General features: G+C 37.2%; 1 protein-coding gene across 1 annotated transcript in view; it reads left to right on the top strand.

Annotated features, from left to right (window-relative positions):
* Positions 1 to 24,334, top strand: part of CMC1 (C-X9-C motif containing 1) — an 88,845-nt gene that overhangs the window by 15,568 nt on the left and 48,943 nt on the right. Inside the window, exon 2 of the mRNA XM_047876549.1 lies at positions 12,659 to 12,748. Within this exon, the coding sequence (XP_047732505.1) occupies positions 12,659 to 12,748 (90 nt within the window). The remainder of the gene's footprint in view (positions 1 to 12,658; positions 12,749 to 24,334) is intronic.

Here is a 24,334-nt window from a genome sequence, read left to right as displayed (position 1 = left end):
AATTTATTAAAACTGCAACTGACTTAAAAATAAATAAAAAGCTCTTAGAAAATGGAATCAGTAGTTAAAGCTCTCTGTGTCTGTCTCTCTCCCACATATTCCAAGACCTAGGTCCTAATAGCTGGTGTACTACCAGAGACCATAGGGCTATTGTGTGTATGTTCACATACACACATACATATGTATATGGCCAGATACTGGCTCATGTAACTGGGGGGGCTAGTTGGGCAAGTCTGAAACGCGTAGGGCAGACCAGGCTATCAGAACAGCATTGTTCTGAGCTGAAGCTATAGTTCCCAGATGGAATTCTGTTCTTAAGGCTTTTCAACTGATTGTATCAGGCCCACCCACATTATCTAGGATAATCTCCTTTGCTTAAAGTCAACTGATTATAGACTTTAATCACATCTGCAAAGTACCTTTGCAGCAATGCCTGGATTAGTTTGAATAACTGGAGACTGTAGCCTTGCCAAGTGGAATCATAAAACTGACTGTCACAGGTGGTTTCTATCAGACTTTAAAGAAACTGATAATGGGGTGCCTGGGTGGCTCAGTCGGTTAAGCCTCTGGCTCTTGATTTCTTTGGCTCAGGTCATGATCTCACGGGTCATGAGATTGAGCCCCACGTTGTGTGGGACTCTGCTCTGACAGCAGGGAGCCTGCTTGGAACTGTCTCCCTTTCTCTCTGCCATCCCCTGCTTGTGCTTGCTTGCTCTCAAAAGAAAGAACGAATGAATTGATAATAGTCTTTATTTTATACGGTGTTCCAGAGAAAATGAAGGAAAGGAAAGGTCCCTAGTTTATTGTTTAAATAATGTAACTGAGATACCAGAGCAATACAGAGGAAAATCATAGGCAAATCTCAACATGAAGATGACTATAAAAATTCTAAATAAAATTTGAACATCCAAGACAGATGTGCTGTTAATTTCTGCTTACCATTTTTCTAAAGGACAGAGCCAGAAAAGAAGAGCTGCAGAGCTGTCCCTGTTATTGTGTACATAGAAATTGGAAGAGACAGTTGACAATTTATTAGAACTAATGAGAGTTAAGTAAGACTGTGTTGGGTTGTAAGAACAATATAAAAAATTCAGGTGAACCTATATAATAGCAGTAAATAATTACATGTTGCTTATGAAAAGGTTACCTTTACCAGTATAAGTAAATCTAATAAAAGATCAACAGTGTCTTTAAGGAGAGAATTAGAAAACTTTTTGTCTACTTAATTTCTGATAGTTGTGTGTTAAAATCACACAAAGTTGTGATAGTTGTGTGTTAAAATCATGAGAACAGATTTTTAAAAAATGTTTTACAGCTAATCTATTCTAAATTGAGGTAAAATGTACAGTGAAATTTATAGATTGTGAGTTTTGTTAAATGTATACAACCCAATCAGGACATCCGCAAAAGAATATCCTTCTCAACTCCCGTAGATAACCAGTGTTCTGTTTATCACCATAGATTTTTTTTCATGTTCTTGAATCATATGGTAGGTACTTTTGCACCTGGCTTCTTGTTCTCAACAGAGTTTTTGAGATTCACCCACATTGAGTATATCAGTAGTTAATTCTTTTGCATTGCTAAATAATATTCAGTCGGGCATTTAGGTTCTTTCCAATTTTGGGCTATTTTGAATGCTTCCATAAACAGACTTGCACAAGTCATTTTCTGGAAACATGTTGTCATTTGGGTTGGGTGAATGAATACCTAAGAGTGGAAAGTAGGAAAGTAGGTTAGGTGTATATTTCACTATAACTTAAGCAGTTTTCCAAAGAATTTATCTTTTCACACTCTTACCAGTGATATATGAAAGTTCCAGTATCTCCACATTCTAATATTTGGTGTTGTATTTTTAATTTTAGTCATCCTCGTGGGTATGAAATAGTATCATGGGGTTCATTTGTATTTTCTCCATGACTAATGATTTTAAACAAACACCTGTTCATTTACTTATTTACAGTTTGTCTATAATGTTTTCAAAGAGTCCATTCAAACCTTTTGTACTGGGTGGTTTGTATTTTTGTAATTGATATGTAGGAGTTATTTATATATGCTAAATTCAAGTCCTTGTCAAATCTCTCTATAGATCTGTGTCTCTGTCTATATACTGTGAACATTTTCTTCTGGTTTGTGGCTTGTCTTTTAATTTTCTTCACGGTGTTTTTTTTGATGAACAGATTTTATATTTGATGAAATCAAATTTATCCTTTTTCCCTTTGTGTCTTTAAAATATTTTTGTCTACTCCGAGGAGTTGAAGTTTTTTGTTTTTGAGTTTTTGTTTGTTTGGTTGGCTTAATAGTTTTAGTTTTTATATTTAGGTTTGTGATCTGTGGCAAATTAACTTTTTTGGGTATTATGAAGTAGGAGGTCAGATGGTTCAGACTGATCCTCTCCCCTCAATGTTTATCTAGGTGTCTTTATCACCATTTGTTGAAAATGCTTTTATTTTTTCATTAAGTAGCCTTGGTGAATTTGTCAAAATAAAGTGACTGTATAAATGTGGAAGCATTTCTGGACTCTATTACATTAATCTGTTTATCCAAATTCTCTCCAGTACTACACCACTTTGATTGCCCTAGCTTCATAGTAAGACTTGAAATCAGGGAGTGGAAGTCATCCAAATTTGTTCTTCTGTTTTAATATTGTTTTGGTTATTCTCACTCCTTTTGTCTTATACATTTTTAAGCTTTTTTAAAAATTATAACTTTAGGGGTGCCTGGGTGCTTCAGTCAGTTGAGCATCCAGCTTGTGCTCAGGGCATAATCTCACTGTTGGTGGGTTTGAGACCCACATCGGGCTCTGTGTTGACAGCTCAGAGCCTGGAGCCTGCTTGGGATTCTGTGTCTCCCTTCTCTCTCTGCCCCTCCCCTGCTTGTCCTCTGTCTCACTCTGTCTCTCAAAAATAAATGTAAAAAGAAAATTTAAAAAAATAACATTATTTTATTTTGAAATAATTTATCAAGCTGTGAAAGATGACATTTTTCATGTAGTTCTTCTCCAGCTTTTCCTAATGCTATTTTCTCTCATAACCATAGTACAGGTCTTCACTGAGTATGATACTGCCTTCAGAAGAGCAAAAATTGGTATTGGAGGGAGAAAATAATCTTGTTGTTTTAATGTACTGTTATGCATGCAGTGTTCCTGTGGTATTAACATATCATGGGGAGCATTAGTGATAGGAAAGGTCTAAAAAGGGCTCTTAGAATGAAAAAGTTGGGACACACAGCTATAATTAATTGTGCCTGAGAAACCCAGGAATTGACATTAGTATGCTAACTCAGGTACATATCTTAGTTGAACTATACCAAATTTTACATGTTGTGTGTGTGTAGTTCTGTGACATTTTATTACATATGAAGACGAAAGCAACCATGATCGCAATCAGCATACAGAACTGTTCTGTCACCACAAAGGAAACACCTCATGTTTCCTTCTAATAGTCATACTGCCTCCTCCACTCGTTCCTGGCAACCAATGATCTGTTTTCCATCACTCTAATTTGTCAATTTAAGTGGAATCATGTAATACGTAGCCCTTTGAGGTGGTCTTTTTTTCATTCAACATAATACCCTTGGGATCCATTCAAATTGCTGCTGCTCTTGTATGTTAGTAGTTCTTTGTTTTATTGCTGAGTAATATTCCATTATGTTGATGAACTGGTATTCATTCACCCATTGAAGGACTTTTGGGTTAATTCCAAGTTTTGGCTATTACAAGTAAAGCCTCAGTGAACATGTGTATACAGGTTTTTGTGTGAACATCTTTTCATTTCTCTGGGCTAAATCCTGAGGGGTGTGCTGGGTCATATGGTAAATACATGTTTAACTTTATAAGAAACTACCTGATTATCTTTCAGAATGGCTGCGCAATTTAATGTTCCCACAGCAATGTATGAGAGATCCGGTTACTCTGCATCCTTGTTAGCACTTGGTGGTATTATTATTATTATTATTATTATTATTATTATTATTTTAGCCATCTTAATAGGTCTTTAATGATAACTTTTGTAACCTTAATTTGGATTTCCATAATGACTAATGATGTTGAGCATCTCTTCCTATGCTTATTTGCCATACTTATATCTCCTATCTAGTGGTTGTTCAAGTCTTTTGCCCATTTCTAAATGGATTGTTTTCTTACTGTTGGAGTTTACAGAAATCTTTATATATTTTGAATACAAGTCCTTTTTTAGATATGAGATTTGCAAATAATTTTTCCCATATGTGGCTTGTTTTTATCTTTCTAAAAGCAGTGTTTGTGGAGTGAAAGTTTTTAATTTGGATGAAGTAGAATTTATTCTTTTTCCCTTTTCTGAATCATGAGTTTGTGTCATATATAACTCTTTGATTAACTCTGGGTCATGAAGATTTTCTTCTGTAGTTTCTTCTAGAAGTTTTTTCCTTTAACTTTTTATTTTGAAACAATTACAGACTCACAGGAAGTTACAAAAAAAAATACTATATAGAGTCCTACATGCCCTCATGCTACTTCCCACAATGCCTCTTGTATAATGGTAGTATAATATCAAAAGCAGGAAATTGAGGGGCGCCTGGGTGGCGCAGTCGGTTAAGCGTCCGACTTCAGCCAGGTCACGATCTCGCTGTCCGTGAGTTCGAGCCCCGCGTCAGGCTCTGGGCTGATGGCTCAGAGCCTGGAGCCTGTTTCCGATTCTGTGTCTCCCTCTCTCTCTGCCCCTCCCCCGTTCATGCTCTGTCTCTCTCTGTCCCAAAAATAAATAAACGTTGAAAAAAAAAAAATTAAAAAAAAAAAAAAAAAAAAGCAGGAAATTGAAGCCGGTACAATACTATTAACTGGACTATATACCTTTTCAATTTTCACCAGTTTTTATCTATATATGCAATGTGTGTATATAGTTCTATGCAATCTTATTCTGTATTCCTGTTTGTATAAGGAAAGCATTCAGTGTTTTACCATTAAGTGTGATGTTAGTTATAGGGTTTTTGTAGGCACTCTATTAGGTTCCTTTCTGTTCCTAGTTTATTGAAAGTTTTGTTTGTTTTTAATGAATGGTATTGAATTTATTAAATGTTTTTTTCTGCTTCAATTGACGTGATTCATACGTTTTTCTTTTCGACTATTAATCATATTGATTGATTTTCGGATAGTGAACCAGCTTCATATCTTTGGAATAAACCCAACTTGATATGATGTATTTTTATTTTTCTGTATTCCTGGATTTGATTTACTAATATTTTGTTGAGAATTTTGAGTCTATATTCATGAGGACTATTGGTCTGTGTTTTATGTTTTTAATATTGCCTTTGCTTTTGATATCAGAGCAGTGCTGGTCTCATAAAATGTGCTAGGAAGAGACTAGAAATGGTGTTATTCTTTAAATATTTCATAGACTTTGTCAACAAGGACATTTGGGCCAGTTTTCTTTTTTTTCCCCCCTAAAAAAACCAAAAACCTGAAACTATTCAGTAATGATTATATCATTTGTTTCCCTGTTGTCAATTTTACTGATTTCTGCTCCTATTTTTATTTATTTGCTTGTTTTAGGTTCTTTTTGATCTTTCTCTAGTTTTGTCAGATAGAAATGTAGAGTGTTGGTTTGAGACTTTTTTTTTTAAGTTTATTTACTTATTTTGAGAATGAGAACATGAGGTGGGGAGGCGCAGAGAGAGAGAGATTGGGAGAGAGAGAGAATTCAAAGCAGGCTCCTTGCTGTCAGAGCAGAGCCCAAGACAGGGCTCCATCTCACAAACCAAACTGTGAGATCATGACCTGAGCTGAAATCAAGGGTCCGATGCTCAACTGACTAAGCCAGTGACTGAGCCACCCAGGTGCCCCAAGAGACTTTCTTTTTTAATATGAGCATTTATTGCTATAGATTGCCTACAAGCACTGCTTTAGCTTTTAGTAAGTTTTGTTTTTATTTTCATTCAGGTCATTGTATTATTCTACTCTCCTTGATACTTCTTCAATCTAGGAATTCTTTAGAAGAGTGGTGTTTAATTTCCAACTGTTAGGAAATTTTTCCTGCTACTTTCTGTTCTTGGTATCTAGTTGATTCCATTATGGTCAGAGAAAATACTTTCAATTTGTTGATATTCCACTTGATTTATCTATAATGGTTTTTAATTTTTTTTTTTTTAGTGGTTGTAAAGATTATAGTGTATGTGTATAGTTTATCACAGTCCGTTAGCATGAACATTTTATCATGTAAGTGGAATATAGGTAATCTTGCTACCCCCAAAGTTTACTTTACCCTCTCTCCTTTATGGTATAGTCATTTTTTTAAAATTTTTTTATTTATTTTATATTTGAGAGAGAGAGAGAGGGAGAGAGACAGAGAGTGAGCAGGGGAGGGGCATACAGATGGAAACGGAATCTGAAGTAGGCTCCAGGCCCCACGCTGTCAGCACAGAGCCTGATGCAGGGCTTGAACCCATGAACTGCGAGATCATGAGCATCCTAGTCTTGATTTTGGCTCAGGTCATGATCTCATGGTTCCTGATATCAAGCCCCTGTGTTGGGCTCCCCACCGACAGTAGGAAGCCTGCCTGGGATTCTGTCTTCCTCTCTGTCTCTGCCCCTCCCCCACTCGCACTCTCTTCTTCTCTCTCTCAAAATAAATAAACATTAAAAAAGAATATTTAAAACTCAAGGAAAGAATAGTTTCTGTTGCCTTTTCTTTGTTCCTGTTGTTCTGAGTTTCCTTTTGTTACCATATCCTTCCTGTCTGAATAACTTCCTTTAGCCATCGTTTGAGAATAGGTCTGCTGGCAAGAAATTACCTTAGCTTCTCTTCATCTCAGTTGTCTTTATTTCATCTTCAATCCTAAAAAAAAAAATCCTTTGTCCTTTGAATCTTTGTTCTACTATATGTCTCTCTGATGCTTTGAAGATTTTTCTTTGCCTTTCATTTTCAGAAGTTTTATTATGATGTGTTTCTTTAGGTTTTTAACTGTTTTTCTTGAATTAATAGGTTTATGTCTTTTGCCTCATTTAAAAAAATTTTTTTTAATATTTATTTTTAAGAGAGAGAGAGACAGAGAGATGGAGCATGAGCAAGGGAGGGGCAGAGAGAGAGGGAGGCAGAGAATCTGAACCAGGCTGCATGCTGTCAGCACAGGGCCCGATGTGGGGCCGGAACTCACAAACCTTGAGATCATGACTTAAGCCAAGGACAGATGCTTAATCTGCCATCAGGCACCCCTCTTTTGCCTCATTTGGAAAGGTTTCAGCCATTATTTTTTCAAGTATTTTTTTAGCTCTGCATTCTTATTTGTTTTTTTCTCAGACTCTGGTAAAATAAGTGATAGACTTTTTTTTTTTTTTTTTTAATTTCTTTTATTCTTTGTCCTGCAGGTCCCTGAGCCTTATTTAGCTCATTTTTTAAAAAGCTCTATTTTATTTTGTCATCTCCATTGGAATTTTGTATATTAATCTTATATCTGGAAACCTTATTAGTTCTATAGCTTTTTTGTAGACTCTTGGATTTTCTAGATAGATGATCTTTTATTTTTCTTACTCTGTTAGACTGTCTAGAATGTCAAGTATAATGCTGAGTAGAAGTGGCAAGAGCAGACTTCTTTACCTTGTTCCATGTCTTAGGGGGAAAACATCTGCAAGTGGGTTTTTTTCTGTAGATGTTATTTATCATGTTCAGGAAGTTTCCTTCTGTTGCTACTTTACTGAGAGATTTTATTAGGAATGGATGTTAGATTTTTGTCAGATGTATGTTATGTGTCTGTTGTGATAACCGTATGTTTTTCCTTTTTTAGCTTTTTAATCTGATGAATTACATTTATCAATTTTTGAATGTTAAGTCAGTCTTGCAGTCCTGGAATAGACTTCATTTAGTCATGAAGTATTATCCTTTTTTATACTATTGTATTTTAAATTGCCACTCTCTTTTTTTTTTTTTAAGATTTTTACATCTATGCTTATGATGGGATATTATAGATTTCTTTAATGTCTTTGCCTGGTTTTGGTATCAGGATAATGCTGGCCTCAGCAATTTTTTTAAGAGTGTATGGAATTGGTATTATTTCTTTTTTAAATGTTTGGTCAAATTCATGTGCAGCTATCTATGTCTGGAATTATTTTTTGGGAGAAGGCTTTTAACTACAGATTGAATTTCCTTTTTTTTTTTTTTTTAATGTTTATTTGTTTATTTATTGAAAGAGAGAGGGAGAGAGAAAGAGCAAGCCAGGGAGGGGCAGAGAGAGAGAGAGAGTGGGAGAGAAAAATCCAAGTAGGCTCTGTCAGCATAGTGAAAATGAAAGAAGGTTTTCCTTGCCTAAAAATTTGTAGCATCTTCCCATTGTTCTCAGGATAAAATTCAAACGCAGGGCTTGAACCCAGGAACCGTGAGATCATGACCTGAGCTAAAACCGAGAATCCGATGCTTAGGGAGCTGAGCCACCCAGACGGCCTGATTCATTTTTTTAAATAGATACAGGGCTGGAGTGGTTCTCTATCTATGTCTTCTTGAGTTAGCTTTGGTTGTTTGTGCTGTTAATTTTATTGGCGTACATTTAAAGATTATTTGAGTACATTATCATTTAAAAATCATTGTTTTAGAGTTTATTTCAAGAGAGAGAGCCTGCTCCTGTGCACATGCAAGTGGGGGAGGGGCGGAGAGATGGGGAGAGAGAGAATCCCAAGCTGGCTCCACAGTGTCAATGCAGAGCCTGACATGGGGCTCAGATCCCACGGACCATGAGATCATGACCTGAGCCAAAATCGAGTCAGATGCTCAACTGACTGAGCCACCCAAGCGCCCCCAAAATGTGTGTCATTTTTTTTTTTTCAACGTTTATTTATTTTTGGGACAGAGAGAGACAGAACATGAACGGGGGGAGGGGCAGAGAGAGAGGGAGACACAGAATCGAAAACAGGCTCCAGGCTCTGAGCCATCAGCCCAGAGCCTGACGCGGGGCTCGAACTCACGGACCGCGAGATCGTGACCTGGTTGAAGTCAGACGCTTAACCGACTGCGCCACCCAGGCGCCCCTGTGTGTCATTTTTAATGTTTGTGATAGCTGTCTTTTCTTGGCTAGTGGTTTATCAATTTTAATAATCTTCTCAAAGCATCAGCTTTGGTTTCATTGCTCTTCTGTATCATTTTGTTTATTTTCTATTTTATTTGTTTTGGCTTTGATCTTTATTATTTATTTTCTTTTGTTTGCTTTGTGTTTAGTTTGTTCTTTTTCTGGTTTCTCAAGGTGGAAGCTTAAGTCATTGATTTAAGAGCATTCTTCTTTTCCAATGTAGACTTGTAGTGCTACAGATTTTCCTCTCAGTACTGTTTTAACTGTCTCACACAAATTATGATATATTTTCACTTTCATTTATTTCAAAATAGTTTATTTCCTTTTTGATTGCTTCTTAGCTGCATGGGTTATTTAAAAGTGTGTTATTTGGTGGGGGAGGGGGGGCGCCTGGGTGGCTCAGTCAGCTGACCTTCTGACTTTGGCTCAGGTTGTGACCTTGCAATTAGTGAGTGTGAGTGCTGTGTAGGGCTCTGTGCTGACAGCTCAGAGCCTGGAGCCTACTTTGGATTCTGTGTCTCCCTCTCTCTCTCTCTCCGTCCCCCACTCATGCTCTGTCTTTCTCTCTCTCTCTCTCTCTCTCTCTCTCTCTCTCTCTCTCTCAAAAATAAATAAACATTAAAAAATTTTTTTAAAGCGTGTTACTTGGTTTCCAAATATTTGGAGATTATTAAGACATCCTCCTGTTACTGATTTCTAACTTAATTACGTTGGTGTCGGGGAACATACTTTGTAGGACTTGAATTCTTTTAATTTATTGAGATATTTTTCATGGTCTAGACTATGGTTTATCTTGGTTAATATTCAGCTCTTATTAAGTGGAATATTCTATAAATGGGTCAAATTAATTGATGATATGGTTCAGATACTTTGTAGTTTTAACATATAAATTTAAATCCATGTTTTATATTACATTTGTGCATCATGAATTCATGTTTATTTTACCTGAGGATATTCTCTCTTACTTCTTGTGGCAGATTTTATTTTACCAAGGTCACAACATTGGGCGCTTGGGTGTCTCAGTTGGTTAAGTGTCCAACTTCAGGTCATAATCTCTAATCTCGTGGTTTGTGGGTTTGTGCCCTGCATCAGGCTCTGCAGGGACAATGCAGAGCCTGCTTGGAATTCTCTCTCTCTGCCCCCGTCCTGTGCTCGCTTGCGCTCCTTCTCCTCTCTCTCCCGCTTTCTCTCTCTCTCAAAATAAACAAACTTAAAAAAAAAAACACAATTAAAAAAAAAAAGGTCACAACATTATCTTGCATTCCTCATGCTCTTCTGTAATGTGGCCTTGCAAGAAAGAATGGCGACCTAATTTCCCTGTGCTTGGGTATAGCCTGTCCTTGGCGACTCGATCAATGTAGTACCTACCGTAGAAATGATAATGATGCTTCATGGCTTCTGTGACAGGGTCAGAAAGGTTAAACCTACAGCTTTCACTTGGTTTTCCTGAAACACTTACTCTCTAGACAATTCCTTTTCACATTCCTACCTCTCCTGACCTACCTGTTACTGTGCCAAGCCAAACCGAATGGAGAGGCCTTGTGTAGGTGCTGTAGTTTACAGTCCTCACTGGGCCTGTTCGTCAGCCAGTTCAGCCCAGATGTCAAATACACAAGTGAAGAAAAAGGTCCTCTTCGAAGTAGGTCTTCCAGACTCCGCTTTTGCAGCTGTTGAAGTCAATACCAGTCATTTGACTCTTCCTAGATGAGGTCCCAGATACTGTGAGGCAGAGGGGAGTCAGTTCTGCTTTTCCTTTCCAAATTACTAACCTGTAGGATCTCTCTCTATAACAGAGTGTTTCTTTTATACCACTATGTTTGATTGGTGGCTTATCAGACAACAATACCCTTCTTTTCAGTAGGGTATGCGAGAGGTAAATGTTTCAGTCCCTTCATACCTGAACTTCATTCCTAATTGGTTTTGGGATTCTTGGTGATGAAATAATGCACTCTCAGAACTTTGAGGTTACTTCTCCGTTGTCTTCATGCATCCATGGCTTGCCAGTGAAACATGATGTAAATCTGATGCTCATTCCACGGTGAGGGTAGTGTTTTCTCCCTTTTGAAGCTTTTCGGATTCTTGAGCTTCAGACATTTCAAAGGGGCACGTAGGCAAATCTCTGATCCATTTCTGTCTGAGGACTCACATCTGTTTATTTATCTCAGTATATTTACTTTAAAATCTTTTTTTTTCTTTTTTTACTCTCTTCTCAAGATTTGGATTCTTACTGATTCATTACAGTTGTTTTCTCCCTTTCACTGTGTTGTCCATCAAATTTAGGTGATCCTCGGCTGTTTTATTGTTGATTTTGTTTGCTTTTTGACATGCCCTCTTACACTGTCTGCAGATTCTCAGTTCGTAGCTGCCTGCATCCAGAGATTGTTAGGAATCGCATTGTACCAGGGAAAGTGGAGGGGTTCCTGGTCTTCCTAGGTGTCGCTAGATACTGGGAAATTTTCTGACCCTTTGGGGATAGATACATGTATTTACTTCTTTTACCCATGGGTCTGGAGGCAGCAGAAGAGGTGATCCATTTGCTCCTACTGAGGTATTTCAACCGATTATGCTTTGGTTTTCTTCAGGGAAGTCTCTGGCTGCCCGTGTTTGCTGCTTCGGTGCATGGAGCAGTGCCTACTTTTGGCATCAGTTTTTTTCCCTCGGAAAAACCTGTGGGTATATGATTACCTCCTTTAATCTGATCTCATCTGCCTTTTGTCTTTCAAAGAGATTCCTGATCATTTTGATTTTTCTGACGACCCCGGCCCAAGCTACATCGGAGTAGCTTTTATTTTTCAGGACTCTCTATGAATTTAAGACACTGGTAGGACCCTGAAGCAGGTGTTCTGTCTACCATTTTAGTCTAATTGTGGTAGTTTTGTTTAAAATGCACAGAAATCTCACATGCTGTTTTTATGTGCACATGTAGTTCTACTTTTTCTTCTTCTGACGGTTCTTTCTTTCTTAGGCTACTCTTATTACCAGGTTGAGAATCTCTTAATCTTGGATCTCTTCATCTATCCTTGGATCTCACTATTGATAAAAATTCTCGGGGCGCCTGGGTGGCGCAGTCGGTTAAGCGTCCGACTTCAGCCAGGTCACGATCTCGCGGTCCGGGAGTTCGAGCCCCGCGTCGGGCTCTGGGCTGATGGCTCAGAGCCTGGAGCCTGTTTCCGATTCTGTGTCTCCCTCTCTCTCTGCCCCTCCCCCGTTCATGCTCTGTCTCTCTCTGTCCCAAAAATAAATAAACGTTGAAAAAAAAAAAAATTAAAAAAAAAAATTCTCTTTTTGTGGATTGTATTAAAAAGCAAAATTATACTGTTTTAGTTTATGGCTTTAATTTTGACAAGATTGCGTAGAATATGTTATCAAATAAAGTGTTACAATATAGCTTGCAGAAATTTTTAGAAAGACACTGTCTATGTCCCACATTTTTTTCTGTTGTGTATAAGAAATATTCAGAATGATTTTTAGTGATGAAAATAGCCACAATTTTATGAGGTTTTAAGAGTCAGTTTTTAGTATGTTTGTATAGGCTTTTATTTTGAATAAACCAGAGTGCTTATTTCTTCCTCAAACTGGTGATTTAATTGAAACTTCACTATATTAAAGAAAGATCTTTTTTTTTTTTTTCCAGAGCAGCATCTCAGACATGTCGAAAAGGATGTTTTGATCCCTAAAATAATGAGAGAGAAAGCCCGAGAGAGATGTTCTGAACAAGTTCAAGGTAAGATTCAAATATTCATATAAAGATCAAATACATTTTTTATAATATGATCTGAATTTAATCCTTAGCCTTAGAGTCAAATAGTCAATGAATTAATATGTATGAATTGTTTCTCACCCTTTCACTGAGATACCAATATTTCAGCTTTCAGAACTTCCAGACGGTGTTCAATTCATTTACAATTTAAAAATATTCTCCCAAATTACTAAGAAAAAATATTTTTTCCCAGAAGTACAGTTGTATGTAGAGAAAAACTTGGTATGAGTATTTTAGAGAAACAAGTTATTCTGGCGATTTTGATAGGGAAAGAAGAAACATCAAATGTAACATGTACCTGTTTTTTCTTCATCAACATATTCACACAGACATATATATTCTAAGATGATTTTCTTTGAGGTCATTGTCTATTATTGAATTGTTAATGGAATCCCAGTACTACTTACAACGAGGCCGGGTTTTTTTTGTTTTTGTTTTTATTTTTACTTCTCTGTATTTTACATCTCTGAGTGAAAGATATTTCTGTAAATGCATGCACTAGGCACCCACACGCACATATTTTCTTTGGAAAATGTTTCTTAACGTGAATTATTCCTGTATTCTATAAATCTAGAGCTAATGGTTGATTAATATATAACATTTAGTGAAAAAATGTAAACGGAGCAGCAGAAGGTGAAAAATGAGACCACAAATGGTGGGTAATTAGAAAAGCAGACGCAGTATTGCTGCAGAAATGCCCTCTTAAGAAATTCTACCTCATGGAATGGCCATCTAAAAGAAGTAGCAAAGTTCTGCTGATGTAGACTGTTTTTCTGGCTGCGGAGCCACTTTTCCCTGTAGTCTCTTCCTCCTTGAGGGACCTCAGTGATTCTTTGTGAGGACGATGGGCTGCAGTTCCATAGCAAATTTCTCGACAGGAGAGCCAGGCTCTGTCAACTGTGTTTCGGGACTGTGTCAACAACGTTTGGATGCTGGGAACATTTCTGTCCCTTTGATGCTCTTCTTTGAGAATGACCTTTGGAATCGATGGGAGCAGTGAAAGAGTAATTTCTTAGAGCGGACCTTGTGTGATGATCATTTCTGTTTCTTAAATGACTTCCTATGACCTATTCCAGTTTGAGAGCCATTCATAAATTAGATTTAAATTAAATCCATCCATAAATCAGTATATTATCAATAAGTTGATAGTATCATTCTGCGATACTAGCTTTGCTTTCACCATGAATTAGTTGTTTAATCAGAGCACCTCCCTTCCACCCACACCCCCAGGTGTCAGGAGAAATTAACCCATTGCCACCTGCAGACAGGTTTGGTGCCACGCTGGCATTGGCAGGTGTCATGCTGATCATCTCAAGAGGTAATCCTCCACTTGCCTCAGAACTTAAAAAATAACTAAATATCCTGACTCAGGTGAGGGAGGAAAAAAATTAACAACGTGTAATGAAGTTACAGGGTTAACTTGTCACTACTAGGAAAATTTACTCATTACTGATAATTGGTCCAAAGTGATGAATATGAGCTATATTTATGGTGTTTTTAACACATTACTCTGATATCTAGAATGAAATAAACCTAGCTAATTCAATTATAGATTGAGGTTTTACTCACATGGTTCAGATGAAAATGCAGAATAATTAGAGTGGGTTTCAGAACTGCCTTTGCTTACTCTTAGTCAATGTAACTGTGTGTTTGGTTTTTGAAATGAAGGAAAGAGAGTATAACTTTAAAATATTTATTAGTTTGTGTTGCACAACTACTATCATAATGGTACAGAAAAATTTTTACTCTTCACTTTTTAAATATTTAGATTCTAGTTTACAGATATGGTAAAATTGGTTTCAGGTGTAGAATTTAGTGATTCATCACTTCTTTATCAAAAGTTAAGTTTTTCGGGCATTGCCTTGGTTAAGCTTTTGTTTTTTTTAAATATGCTTAAAATCTTCAGAAGACTGAAAGCATCTTAAAATTTGAGGTCTGCTTGGGTTACTTCAATGCATTTGTCTCTATGAGAACATGTTTTAACTATTGGTTTTTGAATATTTGAATATTTTATAGATAATCGTATATTGATTTTTTTTTTTAGGCCATGTGGTCCAAAACAGAGTTAGAGAATCTAAAACTGATTATTTTATAAACAATAATCTTTAGTATTCTTCCTGCCTAACCATGTGATTTAGTAAAAAACATGCACTGGTATCATATGCTTAAGTAATAGCAGAACAGCTGCATTTGAACTGAACAATAAGATGTAATTTAGAATCAGGACACTTCCCTTGTAGTTTATTTACTGTTTACGGCCTTTGCTTTATTAAATACTTATAGGATTTTATATAAAAGCATTATGTGTGCTAATTGTATAGTTCTTGGATAAAGATATAGGAATTTTAATAAGTGATCTGACTTTCTGCTAAGTGCCTGAAACCTGATTATGTAGGAAAGCTTTTCTGTTTGATTTTTTTTGCATGTCATTTCAACCCAGCTGATCATAAGAATTGGGTCAGACTGCCAGCAACTTAGGTTTGTGAAGGGAATGGAACAGCTTTTCCAGGGACAAAGAGAAATGAAATCACTTTCAATGAAAGAAAGATGCCTCATTATAGTCACCAACAGCAGTTATTGACAGCTACACTTCCTATTAACAAGGAGCATTTAACTAAGAGTTTGGCTGTTGGATCTTTGGACTTGATCTAATTTGCTAGCATTAATTAGTTTCTTTTGAGCACAGACACTTGGTGCTCACAGCTATAGATTTGGAGGGCTAATTAGGATAGAAAATTGAACAGAATGGGGTAAGGCATTAACCTTCAACCATTACCAGCTGGGACACTGATAAAGACCACAGAGTCCAAATGCTCCCTATTGATGTGACGAGTACCCTAATGAATATCAATTTCAGCCAGGTTGCTATATTCTTACTAGTTCTCTCTTCATTATAATTTTTAACCAGTTTCTGTGATACCTTCATTATCTATATATACACTATTGGTTTTTACTATACACTATTTAGTCTGAGTTGCACATTTCATCTTATGTTTAAACAGAATTAAAGTTTGTCTTAAGTAGCAGATCGCATTTCGAATGTTTCATTGTTACATAACTTAATACTTTGGAAATTTAACTTTTATTTACAATTATATAATCCTTATTCTACAGTGGATTTCTATAAAGTTGCAGTAACTTTACGATTTCAAAATAGTGAAAACTATAACCTGCAACAAGAAAAATCTCAGCTTTTGGGTGACAGTTAAGCAGTGTTTGTGTTAAACTGGTGTCGACATGACAATCTTTGTCTTTATAAAATAGGCTTTTTTGTGTTCTTTCTGAAAAGAAAAGTAGTACTCCTCACGTTTTCTTTCGGAATTTCACTTTGATTTGATGAGTAAAGGTAGCTTGACCTAGAGATTAGATGTAGAATTGAAAATCCTGATCTTGTTATTACATAAACTTTGACAAGATCATAAACTGTTGGTAGGACATATATCAACAGAAAAGCAAGTGATCAACTGATTTGGATAGAAAATGAAACTTCATAATATTCTTCTTCTGCCAGTGATATTGACAGTGAATAGAGCTGCTGACGTAAATTACCAAAGTGCATTTGTAGACGTTAGCACAATGATCATTATGTTGGGAATGGAACTTAAGGAAAATTCTAGAATGTCCTGTCTCCCAGTATCCCCGCTTCCCAAAAGCCAAAACAGAAATTCTCTTCCATCAAGTGTGATGGCGGAATCATTGCTTTTCTTGGATCTGGGAGTTACCAACGTGTGGTGTTTTAAAAGGAAGATGCTTTGATGACCTCTGGAGGCTACTTCCACCCCGTGACTTTTTCCATGTGTTTGACTCTTTGCTAATTTAATGACTTATATTTTCTATGTTAGTAATTTAATGATTTCTATTTTCTGTGTTAGTAATATCACTTGTCATATATGTTGTATGTAATATATAGTTTGTCATATATATACTGTAGATCATATGTATATATTAGTCAAGTATGCATTCTAATGTTATAGTTTCTCCTCTGGAAATAGTCCATGAGAGGTAGAGTCCCTGAATTGCTGTTTTGTAAAAATTCATTGTTTTGTTGCTTTTTTTGAATTGTATAGTTGGCATTTGATATAAAGTTTCCATGTTTGATAATGAATTTTGCTTTAAATATAATAACGCTTTTTTTGTTGTTATTGCTATGACACTTCAAGACCAAGAAAGTACTCTTGGGATGTACTGGGGTGGCCTGTACAGGGATGTACTGGGGTGGCCTGGATTGGTCTTTAACCTAGGTGTATCCTCCTGCCCACTGACTCCTTTCAGTCTTTGGGTCTTCTTTTACCTTATTTTAATGTTTCTTCTGTATCAGTGTCTTCTGCAGTCTTTTTGATCTTCTGGCCAAGAGGTTGGGTTAGTTTTTTTTTTTGTTTTTTTTTTTTTAATGTTCATTCATTCATCCATCCATTCATTCTTGAGAGAGAGCGGGAGGGAGGGAGGGGCAGAGAGAGGGAGGGAGAAGGAATACCAAGCAGGCTCCTCACTGTCAGTGCAGAGCCCTGAGTGGGGCTCAAAGTCACAAACGGTGAGATTCTGACCTGAGCCAGAATCAAGAGGTGGACACTTAATCTTCTGAGCCACCCAGGTGCCCCAGGTGGGGTTACTTCTAAAGAAATTATATAAAGCATAAGGAAGCATGGATTGTTCACTTCTTTGAAACATTCCAGAGCAGTAGTGAACACAGAAGCTTGAAAAACTGCCTGACTTCTGTCAGTCACATGCAATTAAATATGTCACATTTTTCTGAATCCCAAAGAATGTGAGCTGATGATAAAATCAAATTAAGAATACTTTGGATATTCTTTAGGATGTCTACAGGCAGAAAACTACCCAAACATTTGTAAAACAAATTGGAGGGCTGTAGACTGCAGATGGTCAAAGTAATCAATCTATCCAACTGTGTTACTCGAACCTGCCAAAAACTTTTCCTTTGTTTGAATGGTGCTATTATTGCCACGTATATTTTTGCCATTTAGTAGTTCACCAATGTTGACGAACGCTGAAGTGGAAATGCAGCTATTTTGGATAGACTAGGAGGGTAGTATATAAAATCTCCAAACATGATTCGTATCTGTTATGTATAAGGTTATGTTATGTACTCTAAGAAATATAGAGCAGTAAGGTACAGCTCTACAGAGAATATATAGAAAAATATATAGAAATACAGAGCATTAAGGTACAGCTCTACGGAGAAGAACTCTGCACCTGCACCTGTGGCAGGGATCTCCACAACCCCTGCTGGGTTTGGTGATTTGCTAAGAGGACTCACAGGACTCATCACATACTCATACTCATGGCTAAGATTTATTACAGGCAAAGGACACAAGCAAAACCAGCAAAGGAAAAAGGCACATGAGATGAGGTTCGGAAGAAACCAGGCTCAAGCTTCCAAGAGTCCTCTCCCCAATAGAGTCGCTCAGGATGTGCTTAATTCCTCCAGTGTTGAACTATGACAGCATGTGTGAAATGTTGTCCAGCAGGGAAACCCATTAGAAACAGAGTTTTTATGAGGAGTTTGTCACATGGGCATCCTTTGGTTAGCATTACCAAAATTTCAGACTCCCAGAAGGAAAGCAGGTGTTCAGCATAAACCATATGGTTTGCACAAACAGTTTAGACACGGTGAGCCACTCTTAGCAATTAGGGAATGGTGGGAACACTCCCAAAATCCAAGTTGTCAGGCACCGGCTAAAGGCCAACCGCACAAACAGGCTTTTCTGAGGATGGCAGCGTCAGTCCCACCATGTTTCCCCCCTGTCTGCCATGGACGTAATACAAATTAATTGCCAATAAGTATCTGTGTATGCCTATCAGGCCTGCTGTCATAACATTCGCTGCATGTAATAGACCTATATCTGACAAATACAGCTGAATTGTTTTTAAAACAACTGAGCAAAGTATGTAGCGGTCATTACTCATTGATTTAGTGGTTCTCAGTTACATTTGTTAATTCATGCCTGTATTGTAGGACTTAATGGCTTATTATGACTGTCTTGTTTCTGAATAACAAGGCAATTGTGTAATAAAATTATAATTGTACAGAAATAGTCTTGAATAAATTGGCTAGTTTTCTTCTCACAGAGAAAAGTGCAATCTGTTTTAGAAGTAAGTTAAATCTTTTTTAAAAATGTTCATTTTGAGAGAGAGTGAGAGCAGGGGAGGGACAGAAAGGGAGAGAGAGAATCCCAAGAAGGTTCTGCACTGTCAGCACAGAGCCCATCTCGGGGCTTGATCCCACAAACCGTGAGGTCATTACCTGTGCCAAGAAACCAAGAGTAGGACGCTTAACCAACTGAGCCACCCAGGAGCCTTGAAGTAAGTTAAACCTTTAAATGCTAAATCTTTAAATGACTGACTTAGCTGGGAATTTTGTCGGGGCAGATGAATTTACTATTTTAGACATCTAATTTATGCAACTTATTTTTGAAGGTTTAAGTGTGAAAAGTGTACATTTGAACACAAAAGCAAAGAATTACATAACTTGAAACTTAGAAATATCGTTACAGTGAATAAATATTAACACAAAATATAAGCTAACTATTCTGCTGTTACTTCATTAGCAAGTTTTTATTATATTCCTGGTTTCCTATACCTTGCCTTTCAGTGGTTTTGCTATAAGAATTTTAAATATTTCACTTTAAGAGAAATTGTACTCAGATTTTTGGAGTACCATTCAATTAAACAGATACAGAAATATTAATCTGAGGCCCATAAACAAGTTTATCTGGCATCATATTTAATATATTTTAATATTTTAATATGTTTAATGTATTTAATACATTGGTTTTCTCCAATGTGTTTATATTTGATAATACTGTTTGCAAATATTTTAGTGTCAGTCAATGATTGTATGTTTTTATAAGCAAAAACAGACTTTTCACGTTCCTTTAAACAGTTGAATGGAACCTGAGGGTTATATGGAACATAAGTCATTCAAAAATGTTTAGTGAGTATTTCCTAGCCACCATTATGTGAACAGTGAATAAAGCAGACAAAAATTTTTACCGTTATGGACCTTACATTTCAACGGAGGGAGATAAATATTGTAGGTTATTATAAGTAAATACAAGTGATGTGGAGAAAACTAAAGTTGAGTGAGGGCCGTGGGGAGCACTGGTGCTAGAATGGGGCAGCAGTTTTTAGTAGGTGGGCAACGTAGGTCTCACCGAGGGACGTTTGCACAAAATGTGTGACAGGTGATGGAGTGAGATGTGCAGGCGTCTCTGGGAAGAGTGATGTGAACAGTACTTGCAGACATTGAAGCGCTAGACAGAGCTGGCATGTTTGAGGACCACCTGAAAGATCACTGTGGTGAGGTGGAATGAGTGAGGAGGAGAGGGAAAAGTGAGGGGTTCAGCAGGGTGATTGGGGGCAGAATAAAGTACCGAGGACTCACAGGTACTAGGGAGAGAAATGGAAAACTCGGATGGCTTAGAGCAGTGGAGAGAGACAGGGTCTGATTTACTGTTTAATAGCAACTGCTCTGTTAAGTATAAATGCAGTAGGGACAAGGGCAGAATCAGGGACACCAGTTTAAGAGTGTGATTGTGATAATGCAAGAGGCAAGTGATGGTGGATTAAAAGGGTGGCAGCAGTGGAGATGATGAGATTGCACATCCCAGGCACCTGGGTGGCTGAGTCAGTTGAGTGTCCAACTCTTGATTTCAGCTCAGGTCATGATCTCACGGTTCATGAGATCAAGCCCTGCTTTGGGATCTGTGCTGACAGCACAGACCCTGTTAGGGATTCTCTTTCTCTCTCCCTCCCTCTCTCTGCCCCTCCCCCACTTGTGTGCACTTTCTCTCTTTCTCTCTCCAAATAAACCTTAAAAAATAGAATGAGCACATCCAAGATATAATTTGAAGATAAGAGGGCACAGGGAAAGACATAACTACTCCCTATTATTGTCCTGAACAAGTAAAAGGATGAAATTGTAGTTAGCAGAGATGAGGAAGAATGCGTGTGGAGAAATATTATTATTTTAGTTCAGTTTTTAGTGATTGATATATTAAGAGTTTAGTTTTGGACAGGTTAACTCTTGAGATGTCTATTAGGCATGTAAGTTTGAAACCATTGTGTTAAACAGTAGTAAAAATTAATCATTGTTTTAAAGGGAAACAAAGGGGTAGAATGTTTATCCAACTGCGGTGGTTCTGGTGTTTTTCCAATATTTTTATGTAAATAGTGCAAGTTCTCCTAGTGTACATTTGGCACACAATTTTAACTTGAACGATGCTAGATTAAAAGCTAACATTTTTATTTCTTGGTTTTCCTTTAAGATTCCACATAGACCACTTCCCTTGCAGAGCAAATCATAATTGCGCTGATTTGTTAATTTAACAAACTATGCTTCAGTACTAGTGGGGAAAATAATGGTGCTAAGTACTGAGGGGAATATGAGGTTATGGTCTCCTACCACAATGAAGAGATTAAGTTACCTATTCAGTATCGTAGGAGTTGTTAATATGTCCTAGTTGATATTAGAATCCAGGTATCTTAATTCCCAGCTTAGTGCTGGAATTAACATCCCATTTAATTGTCAGACATTGCAAATATAGTTTATCTATGCTGACTTTAATCAGTTGGAAGTGGCTGCCTCGCATACTATGAAGGGGATCAATCAAAAACAGCGTCAGGTGCCTGGATGGCACAGTCATTTAAACATCCAACTCTTGATTTCGGATCAGGTCATGACTTCATGGTTGTGGTATTGAGCCCTGCATCAAGGCTCCACGCTGAACTTGAAGCCTGCTTGACATTCTCCCCCTCTCCCCCCCCTCCCCCCCTCTCCCCTTCTCTCCCCCCCCCTTCTTCCCCTTCCTCTGCTGCCCACCCCCCCCCACTCACTCTCCATCTCTCTCTCTCTGTGTCTCTAAAGTTTTTAAAAATATCATGTACCTGGTATAATTCGAATACCATTATAAATATATGTTGAAAAAAAAATACATCCAAAATGTAGTAAGTATCTGGAAACATGGGATAAAGAAGGTGGATAATAGGTTTCTTTTCTTCTGCATAGCTTTTTCATATTCTTCAGAATGAAAACATAAGCTTTTTTGTATCTTGCATGCACAAATAACAAGTTTGTAGCTTGATGACTTATTGTGACAGTAAACATATATGTGTAGCCAGAATTAAAGTCAGGAAATAGAAATTACCAGAAGCCAGCCTTCTTTGGGCCCTCTTTTAATCGCTCTCCCTTTTCTCCTTTGCTAAAATCAACCACATTTTGCCTGAGAACTACATAGATTAATTTGCCTTTGTTTTGATTTAAATGGAACCATACAGTGTGTGATCTTTGGTGTCTAGCTTTGTTTACTCAACGTCGTATTGTTAGATTCATCCATGTTTTTGTAAGTAGTAATGGTTCCTTCATTTTCATTGCTATATAGTACCATTATATGGATGTGCTATGATTTATAGCATAGAAATGGGATTTCTGGGTCATACAATGTATATAATGTCAATTTCAGCAGAAAATGTTAAACAGACTTCCAGATGACTGGAAGTATACCTGATGTTTAAAAAAACAGCCATAAAAGGGTATGAGAGTAAAAAGAAGGAATGCTGGGTAATTTTTATTTTTATAGAAAGGATTTTTAAAAAATTCTCCATAATGAACATGTAGTTTTTTAAAAAAAACTTCAAAGAATCAGATGTTATATTTAATAATACAAAACTTTAAAAATATAAAAAATAAAACCTTTTTATGTTCATACACTACAAACATAATAGAAAGTTCACAGATTAGGAAAATATATTTGTAATATGTGTAACAAAGGTTTGCTATCCTTAATTTATAGACTTCTTACCTGTAAGGAATTGGTGAACATCCAATTTAAAAAATAAGCAGAGCACAAAAAGGTTTTTTTGGACAAATTAAATTTTATTATTATTTTTTAAGTTTATTCTGAGAGAGAAAACATGAGTCAGGGAGGGGCAGAGAGAGAGAGAGAGAGAGAGAGAGAATATCCCAAGCAGGCTCCACACTGTCAGCGTGGTGCCTGACACGGGGCTCAAACCCACAAACCACGAGATCATGACCTAAGCCGAACTTGGACACTTCACTGACTGAGCCACTCAGGTGCCCTGACAAATTACATATTATTAAACAAGAAAAATAGCTGCTTTTACTTTCAGTGAGTGCATTGCAAAACACACCCTACCGTACTATATGTAACCTATAAACTTGATATGATTTAAAAGTCCGTAACAGAAGTTTAGCTTCTGGCATGGCCTAGTAGCTGTTATTGCACATGTTTTTCTGCAGAAAACAACTATAAACTATGAACAAAATATAAAACAACTATATGAAGACATTGGAGAGTAGACAAGAAAGCAAGTGGAAATCGGAGAGGAATCACAGTGAAGGAAGGGAATAGTACCGGGTGGGTCTCCACCCTGTAGGGTGGTTACAACTCTGACCTAATAAGCAAACAAAATAAAACCCTCTAGTCTTACTGATCTGAAGGATCAAAAACAGGGTTTGGTGTAACTACTTAGAAAACTTGGTATTTGTGCGTGATGGTGTAAGAGGAGGGGAAGGGATAAATCCCAGCAAGTTGAGAGCTAGAGAAGGTGAGCCTCATGGTGTATAAACTCTGTGTATGTCTCTGGCTCAATCTTAAACTACATGTGGAGCAAATTCCAAGCCACTCGGTTCAGGGTAAAGAACCACTATACCTTGCAGGGGACTTCAGGTTCCACAGTTTGAGATCAGCAAATAAAATTGACTGTTTAAATGAAAAAGGAAAAAAAAAATTTTTTTTTTTCCCCCAAAAAGGAACAGAATCTAGGACACCCGGGTGGCTCAGTCAGTTGAGTGTCTGATTTTCCACTCAGGTCATGATCTCACAGTTCGTGGGTTTGAGCCCTCCTCGGGCTCTGTGCTGACAGTTTGCTCAGAGCCTGGAACCTGCTTTGGATTCTGTGTCTCCTTCTCTCTCAACCCCTCCCCCACTTGTGCTCTGTCTCTCAAAAAGAAATAAGTGTAAATAAAAAATTAAAAAGAAAACAGAATCCAAACATTTTACATACATGATAGAATGCCAAATTACTCCATGTGCACAGAAACAAGAAAACATGATATATTCTCAAAAGCAATCAACAGAGGCTAACTTGAAGATAACTAAGAAGTTCGAATCAGAGAAGAATGTTAAATCAGTTATTGGAATTGCTTAAGAATGTAAAGGAAAGTATACTTGCAATGAATAAAAAGAGTAAATCTTAACAGAGAATTCAAAATAATAATAATAAAAAAAGGCCCAAATCAAAATTTTACAACTGAAAAATACAGTGTCTGATGTAAGAACTTCAGAATGGAAATGGCAGGAATCATGACTCTAAAGATAGATCAACTGAAATACAAAAGGCAAGGAAAAGAGGAGAGATGCCTGGGTGGCTCAGTTGGTTAAGCATCTGACTCCTGATTTCGGCTCAGGTCATTGATCTCCCAGTGAGTTTGAGCCCTGCATCAGGTTCTGCACTGACAGTGTGGAGCCTGCTCAGAACTTTCGTTCTCCCTCTCTCTCTGTCCATACCACA

The sequence above is a fragment of the Prionailurus viverrinus genome, chromosome C2 (assembly GCF_022837055.1).
Source record: "Prionailurus viverrinus isolate Anna chromosome C2, UM_Priviv_1.0, whole genome shotgun sequence".
In the NCBI taxonomy this organism is placed as follows: domain Eukaryota; kingdom Metazoa; phylum Chordata; class Mammalia; order Carnivora; family Felidae; genus Prionailurus; species Prionailurus viverrinus.
Note: the sequence above shows the minus strand (reverse complement) of the source record. Positions and strands in the feature narration are given on the sequence as shown.